This window comes from Elgaria multicarinata, chromosome 4, assembly GCF_023053635.1.
Source record: "Elgaria multicarinata webbii isolate HBS135686 ecotype San Diego chromosome 4, rElgMul1.1.pri, whole genome shotgun sequence".
Lineage (NCBI taxonomy): Eukaryota > Metazoa > Chordata > Lepidosauria > Squamata > Anguidae > Elgaria > Elgaria multicarinata.
In genome coordinates, this window is record NC_086174.1 from 49,083,527 (window position 1) to 49,092,030 (window position 8,504).

The 8,504-nt window shown below is 48.9% G+C and overlaps 1 protein-coding gene across 4 annotated transcripts in view; it reads right to left on the bottom strand.

Annotated features, from left to right (window-relative positions):
* Positions 1-7,154, bottom strand: part of VEGFA (vascular endothelial growth factor A) — a 35,961-nt gene extending 28,807 nt beyond the window's left edge. For all 4 annotated transcript variants that reach the window (XM_063124224.1, XM_063124223.1, XM_063124222.1 and 1 more), the window contains exons 1-2: positions 6,637-7,154; positions 6,087-6,254 (exon numbers count right to left, since the gene is read on the bottom strand). In XM_063124224.1, the coding sequence (XP_062980294.1) occupies positions 6,087-6,152 (66 nt within the window). In that variant the 5' untranslated portion in view covers positions 6,153-6,254; positions 6,637-7,154. The remainder of the gene's footprint in view (positions 1-6,086; positions 6,255-6,636) is intronic.
* Positions 7,155-8,504: the final 1,350 nt, after the last annotated feature.

Below are 8,504 nucleotides of genomic sequence, written 5' to 3' on the forward strand. Positions count from 1 at the left end.
AAATCCAGGTGGGCAGAGCATGAAATGGGGTAAATGAGAAGCAGAAACATCCCCCAATTGCCCTAGCCTTAAGAACATAAGCACCACCACGAGAGCAGACCCAAGGCTTCACTAGTCCAGCATTCTGTTCCCACAGTGGCCAACCAGATGCCCATGGGAAGCCCACAAGCAGGACATGAGTGCATCGACCCAACACCCTCCCACTTGAGTCCCCACCAACTGGTGTACACAGGCTCACTGCATCCAATACTGGAGGTACCATATAATTATCGTGAACAGTAGCCACTGTTAACTTTATCCTTCATGAGCTTTAAGCCCCTTATACAGTGTCTATCCCTAGCTATTCTTAAAAGTTGTGTGACTTCTCTTCTTTTGACATCATCACAGAACTTCACTTTGTTCCTCTCCGTGTGTCTGAAATTAGACATGCCATTACATGGTAGGGGGTTATCTCCTCAAATTCACTGCAAACACTTCCCCATTAAATGGTAGGGGGTTTCCTCCTCAAATTCACTGCAAACACTTCCCGTCATCTTCCTCAACCACCGCTCCTTCACAAATAAAACTCTCCAGCACTTGGATTGCCCCTGCCACATCTTATCTGCCCGAGAACTGTTCTATATCTCGTGTTATCAGGGAACTGCTTAGATGACATTCTTCCTAAGTAACTCCTTTCTAAAGTGCTTGAATACTTAAACCCCTTTAACAGTTCTGGTTTCCCAGCTAGAGCTTTCTCAGTGACAATGTCTAAGTGCTACATTAGGGGCAGGCAAATTATTTCAGACTACAATTCCCATCAGTCCCAGCCAGCATGACCAATGGTGAGGGATTGTGTGAGTTGTACTCCTAAACACCTGGGGAACACTAGTTTGCTTACCCCTAAAATGAAAGCAACACAGAATTTGCAGGTTGCAATTTTAGCTCATTTCTGTAACTGTACAAATGGGAGTTTAGCCAAAACAGCAAGGGTAACCACTTCTCTCCTTTCAACACATACCAGCCACTCCCCAACACTGATAACAGGGCACTGCCTTGCAAGCAGTTAGCAACTTCACCTTGAAGAGAAGAGAATAACTCACATGCAAAATTGGGTCTGCCCAAAATTGGGGCCTCACCTATTCTCTCCTTTGGCCTGCATTTCCCAAAAACACACCAAAAAAAAACTTCTAATATGCTGCTACCGACAAGCGCCTTCCACCCCAAATTCCTATCTTCAAGGAATATGAATGAAGTCAGTAATCCAGTTTCAGCAGGAGAGGACAGAAAAGACCACCAGGCCATTCTGTGAAGTGTCAACTATCCTGATTTGTAAGTGATGCGTCAGAACCCACCTGTGGAGTACAAAAGCTTTTGCAGGTAGCCAGCCAGCCGGTCAGCTGAAGGGAGGGCAAGGGCTGCAATTCTGCACTGTTGGGCTGCTCAGCACCCCTGGCATTGGCTGAATCTGCACAGCTCTAAACGCATGCAGGATTGCACGTGTCTGACCAAGCAGACACCTGGCCCTGAACAGGGAGAAAATTCACACTGGCCGGCTCTCTTCACAAGAAGAGAGGGTTTGGCAGCCAACGAGCAGCAATGTTACTTTTTAAAGCCAAGAACAGCTTTCCTGTCTTAGCATGAAGGCCACGGCAACACACAAACAAGACGGGGGAGTCAGAGAAGCCACACCTGACCTCTGAAAACCACCGAGGCCAAGAGCCAGAAGGCAACCGAAAGACATGCGGAGAAAAAAGCCGCTGTTGTGCCTGAAGCCTCAGACACGCAGCACCCGATCAAGGTGGCAAGATGCCACAGCTCCCTGTCAGGCAGGTGTCCACCCACCTCCCCAGCATCGCGTAGTGCACGTAGACTTTTATGAGCAAGCATCTGGTGGCAGGTTGTCCGGGGACTTTAAGGATGATGAATGAATGCCACACCTGTAGCGAACATGATCACAAGCAGCTGTCCCACATGAACAGCTCACAAGGTAACCCAGCAAAAGAGCAAAATCTTGGATCTCCTTTAATACTCCAAAGCCCTCTTCAGGTCATTTTGATTCAGCTATCAACTGCTTTTTTCTTTTGAGCTGAAGTTTTTCCCCCTCCCCATGCCCCTCCAAGCGGGTACTTTTGCAGGTTTTTAAGTCCTACTAATCTCCTCTGAAATTGCTTTCTCAGATATTCAAAACAAAAGAAAACTACACTACAGTTCTATAACATTTTGCTCTGTTAAAACCTCTAGTGTCAAAACCCTCTGAAAATTTACTAGAAAGTCTTCCAGGTGATAAATAGGGATTTGTGTGTGTGAAGTATGCGTTAAGACTGAAAACTGCTGATTAGAGGTATTATAGCCAGGTATTCTCCTAACAAAAGGATTGCTGTGCAATTTTCTCATAAAATAATATACTTCCATTAGCCATTGTGTACAGTATTTTCATGGTATTGCTCATGCCATTTGCCTTTGGAAGTGGGAGCTATTTATACAGCAGTGTCACCTTGAGTCCATACGAGAAATATGAAGGTACCTCTCTTGCCTACACTGCAGAATTATGCTCTATCGACAGTCCTCAGCTAACCAATGCAGCAATGCTTCCCCCCCTTTTCATAGGACTTTTCTCCATCATAGGATGAACAAAGCAACAACAACAGAACAATCTTTCCAAAGGACAAAAAGGCCCAGTGCCCTTCTGAAGGTCACAGTGCTTCTAATTCATCTCCTTTGCTGGCTTGGGATTTACTCATTGGTTCTAGAGTATGGTATCTTTCCATCTCATTTCATGTTTTCCTATGACATAAATTCTGCCTCGAGGCAAAAACAGAATAAACCTGGATAGTAGGGGGAAATGCTTCCTTTGGGTCCTGACTTAGCTGCAGGTTGCAGCTGAGAGGGAGAGAGAATGTATTCTTTAATTATATTAAACTGTACCTCCTGTTTTACTACACGGTGCTCAGTTCGTTTGAAGCAAGGAATAGAAAAGGTTAATCCAATAATTTCCACACACTCCCTACTCCTTCACAACCACCCTTTCTCTCTCTCTCTCTCTCCCCTCCCCCTAATCTCTGCAGCCTCATTAAAAGAGCTTTGTAACTGTTTAGGACTGGCACAAACAATCCAGCCACTTTGGGAGGGCCCCCGAGACAAGAGTTAAAACCCTCTTCCATCTCAGGCACTAAAAAAAAGTCTTCTCAGAGGTTTCTGCTTCAGAAATGAGCTCTGCTCCAATATTTTCCCATTGTGCATTCAAAGGAGAGAGATCAGTAATCCAGCAAGTAACCAGAGGGATCTCTGACATGGCACGAAAGAGAAGAAAGAGACTCCTAATTTTTTTGCAGAAAGTGATAAGGATGTATTTGGGAAACACAACAAACTCTACCCTTCTGCTAGGATCAGGGGTGTCTCTGTGTGTTTTCATGCCCAAAGCCCAAGAGTTACAACTGAGAAAGCTCTGGTGGAAGGTGATCCACTATGTTTTCTCAACTTAGCATAAGGAGTTGGGAGGTAAGCACTGTCCCCACAGTGTGGCCTGATAGAAAGCAAGAGGCTAGTGGCTGTGAGATCATTAGCAGTCTAGTCACACGCTCTTGTTCCCTCCCTTCCTCCCTCCGTGTTTGATCTTTGCCTGATCCCACTGGAAATACTCAGGAGGGAGCCCCGGGGACAATGCTAACTTAACATGAAACCTCTTCAGTACGTTAATACTGGAAGGAAGGGAAGGAAACGGTAGGCTGCCTGTTGAGTAAAACGAAGGGCAGACTTGTCCAAGGTCTTTCACTCTAACTCCAAAACCCCACCTAACAGTCTTTGGGACAGGGCAGGAAGAACAGCAGGAATTTAGAAGAGCCCAAAGTTGTAACTTGACGAGTTTGGTTGCAAGCAGCTAACCCCACCATAACCTGACTTGTTCAACTCTCAAGGATAGCACTTTCAGAAGTGGCTAATCAGTGGAGATAGGTACAGCCGGCTGTATGACCTGCGAGAGGAAACCACCGACACATGCATTTCCCCTGCCAGGTCATCAGCTCGTGATTCCTCACTGTCCCAGCCTCACTTCAGAACGCTAACAGCCTCCATGATTAGTAATCACATCTTTGCCTTCACCCAAGGAGCCTACCACCCCTCTAGGTCCACTTAAAGCACCACAGTGCATTACCTGTACACAATTCCTTGATTTAACTCCCATCTCCAGCGACAGGAAGGTGCATTTATTCAAAACCACTGAGGGACGATAAATACGAATTCATTCACATCCACTCCCCCAGAGAAGCAACTCTGTACCATGTTTTCCACAGCCAGCACCAGTGCACAAGCTTTGGCTAGCAGTCCTAATGCTCTCGTTGTTAAAGTCCCATGCAATCTATCTAAGGGACTATGCAGACCTAATGTCTGAGCATCCCATCACCATCTCCTTGGAAGAAAATGCTTTTTCCCTGCCTCTCTGGTTCACCTCCAATTGTCTCCAACCATTTACTTCCAAGCTTCATTTAGCTTTTCCACCCCCCATTTCACCCTGCCTGCAGTACCTAATATTTAAACTATACAGCACTGAAGAGCATAACTGTGATATAGCACTGACCTAGCTACCGTCCCCAAAGGAGCCACACTTCCCATCACGCACAGCCCAATGTGCTGCTGTCAGTGGAGGAATAGCAGCAGCCGAACAGATAAGTGACAAAGCATGCGACTCATGACTCCATCTGAAATGGCTCCTGAATGTGGCCTTTCCTTTGGTGCTTAAGGAAACAACATAGGCAGCAGGTTTGTTTCCACAGGGCAGCCTTCGCCAACCTGGGTCCCCCTCCAGATGTGGCCTCGCCAGCTGGGGAGGGGACTTGTAATCCAACACATCTGGAGGACACTAGGGTAGGGAAAGCTAGCATAAGGCATCAATTCTCATACTTGTTGCAGAGGTATTCTAAGCCTACCCGGAGCTCCCCAAAATTCCTCAAAGGGCAGGAGAAAACTAACCTGTTCCCTAGCAGTAAACACAAACCACCTCAACTGTCAACTTAGTCCAAACTCTTAGACCCAACTCTAGGCTCCTCATTTGTCTGAACCTTTAAAAAAAAAAAGAAGAAGAGTATGGGGCAGAACTGTGGGGCTTAGACCGGACTTCCAGAATAAACTATACCTACACAAGCGTTAGTAGTAAAGAGCTAGGGCAGGCGGAGTTGAGTAGCTAGGGGAGGGGGGAAGGGAACACCTGGTATTTATGGGAACTCGGTAGGATCATTTCTTTTCAAAATCAAGCTAGAAGAAATCCAGAATCCATTTTGTGGTCTTTGATCTCTTATTTGCTTTTGCAAGCCCGGAATTTTGAACTCCGGTCAGTAAACCTGCCTCAGAACTAAAGCAAACAGGCCAAAACACCCCCTTTTGCAATGTCAGGCGAAGGAGGAGGGAGGGAGAGAGAGAGAGAGAAGGAGGCAGGGAGCGAGAGAGAAGCGTGTGTGCGGTGCTGCCGCCGCCGCCGCTGCTGATGCAAGAAGTCAGCGAGCTGCCTACATGCTGTGGGGATCGATGACGACGCAGAGACGGTGTCTTCGCGCGGCGCCCTTCCAAACCCCGCGTCCCAACTCCTGTTCGCAACTCCTCAGACAGAAAGGGGGTGGGGGGAGCACGCGCCACGAAGGGCCCCAGGGACGTGCGAGGAAGGAGCCGGGCCGGGCTCGGCGCGGCTGGCTGCGGGGGGGAGGGGGGTCTCCTCGCCTCCGCCTCCCTTGTCACAGGCCCCACGCGGACTGCGGGGTGCGAACGCCAGCACAAGCGACATGCCCGCGCCGCTGTCGAGGCGTGAAGCGTTGCGAGAGAGCGCCTTTTGTTGGCACAGCAAGCCCCATACGACACCGCATGCCGGCAGCAGCGCGCCCTCCTCCCAAGGGCAGCCAACCCCACGCGGCTCAGCCTACCCCACCCACCCACCGCGGGTCCCTCCGCTCACGCCGGAGAGCAGCTCCCGACGCGTGTGGGCTTCATTTTGGCCCGCCGCTCACCTCGCCCCCACGACGCACATGCAAAGGTAGCATGCAGGGAACAGGCCATGCGGGGGCAAGGTTTCCCCGCCGCCCCAAATCCGCCTGCCCCCGGCCTTTTTTCCTGTTTCTTTTTACCTTGGCGTTGTGGAGATAGAGCAGCGCCGCCAACCCCCAATGGATACAAGTGAGGAGAAAGTTCATGATTACTGGAGCGAAGTCGGAGTGAGCTCCTCGGGATTCGCTCGGTTTCTCTGCTCCTCTTCTTCTGCCTTCTCCCCGGGGCCGCTCCGATCAAGGAAAGCTCTGGGGTTGATGGGGGAGAGAGGGGGGGGGAGAATTTAGACTCTGGTTTCACCCGTCCATAAGCCCGGCTTCCCTAGGCGCCAAAGACGCGGCTTTCCCCCTCCACACTCCTCTCCTCTACTTGTAGAGCAACGGGGGCGTCCACAGTTCCGATCCGACGCCCCTCTGGAACAATCCCAGCGACGCACCAGACGGCTCCGAATTGTAACAGATTTCGCTCTCCCTTTCCCCCCCTTCGGTGTGGCAAGGGCACCACACGCGAGAGCGCGCGCACCACACCGACACACCAAAAGAGAAGGGGGGAGGAAAAAAAGAAAACTGAAAGGGGGGGGGGAGAGAAGCGAAAAAAGTTTGCCCGAAGTTTCAGTGTCTTTTCTCTCACCCCGAGGGCCGGATCCTGACGCTGCTGGAAGTCGCTCCTTTCAAGCTGAAGTCGGAGAGTTGGTTTTGTTCGTTTTTTAATTTTTAAACCGTCAGGAGATTATGAGGGGTTTTGAATCGCACAGCCGGGATGGTTTCGAGAGTGAAGAAGAGGGGGGGAAGGGGGTTCTTCCCCCTTTAAAATAAACAGAAATAAAAGTGAAATAAAAATCCAAACGGCTTAGCGAGGAAACCACTCAGCTGATGAGTGCTGGCGGAGAAATAAATTAATTAATGGGCGAAGTGGAGAATGAATAGCAGATCTTCTAGGAGAGGGGAAAGGAAGTCTGACTTCTTCTTTTCCCCTGTGCCGATCTCCTGTTTCAGTTGTCTGTCTTGCCTTCCGAAAGAGAGAGGCTGCTGTCTGTCTCCGTCTGGCTCTCGGGTGAATGTCAGGCGGCAGTAGGAGCAACACCGTCCGAAGCTCCGGCTGGCTCGCTTGCTCTCTAAGCTATGGCTCTCCCAGCTCCGCTAAAAAAGAGACGCTTTTCCGGCTCGGCTTTAGCCCCGCCCCCTACCCTATAATCGCTTCGCTCCCCCCCCTTTCCAGCTCCTCCCTCACGCGCCACCTCAAACGAAAGCACCCCCCCACTCCTCACACACGCACTGATAATTCTAATAATAACAATAATACTAATGAAGAAGAAAAAGAATCTTCAGCTGAAGTGAAACCAAACCAGGAGCAAATTAAGGAAAACGTCTTTTATTTCCCTTCCTTCCTCTCCTTAAAGACACAAGCCGGCAGAAAGTTCCATGCAACGCAAGCCTCAATGTTGATACACGGCCGTGGGCGTGCGCAGGAGATTCTCCCCCAGAGCTGTACCTGGTCTTGCCGTTCTCGACATGCTTAAGATCACCCAGGCCGTTGAATACACACACTACCAAACTCGCGTCGTTACAGGCAGAAGGGTGTGGGGAAGAAAGGTTGGAGGTTGAGTTCTTTACCTGCGAAAGAGTTGCTGTACATATTCGGCTTGGCAAAGGTCCCGGGTTCAATTTCTGACAACTCCAGGCAGGGATCGGAAAGATTTCTGGTCTGAAACCCTGGAGAGTTTTCTCGTGGACAGTACTGAGAAAGATGAACTAAGGAGGCAGCTTCTTATGGGCCTCAGGCATTTTCCAGATCTAAGTTAGACAAGTTTGCAAAAGATTTAGGCCAGGCATAGATGTAGGCTCTGCCCGTTGGCTGATGTTTTAGGCTACTATTTTTATCCACCAATGGGCTGGGATTGTGTGAGTTTGGAGGGTACCTGGGGTTGTAATCCAATGTTACTCTAACATAGTCTTGTTCATTATAATGGGTTTACTCTAACTGGGACTAACACTGGCTGTAACCCTAGCTTGCTTAACTTAATTTAGGCAGTGTTTCTAACCCCCCTCCCACCTGCTGCTAGGACCCTGAGTTCACATATGCAAATATTGTGAGTCTTCCCAAGAGTGCCTTATTCTGAATAGAACATAGAAAAATAAAACTTTCATCCTACTTTCCAGGAAAAGCAGACTGAAAATATATTTATCTATGTACATATGTAAGTATAAGTCAACTGTTACCCATCCAATCGCACCCACACATGATTCCCCTTCCAGCTTCCTCAAGACCACTTAGAACGCAAAGCCTTTCTTGGGGAAGTTTTCTCTTTCCGTCAATTTTTTGAAGCAAAATCTTCCTCGCCCCGCCCCACCACAACAGTTAAATTCCACCTTTCACACCTTCAGCCTGGGGAAAACTGCTGTCCATGCTACCACTGGAAGAAAAAATCAATTTGTTGGAGTTTAGGGAAGATATAATTAGAAAGCAGTCTAGGGCTACTAGGGCTATGAACATTGAAT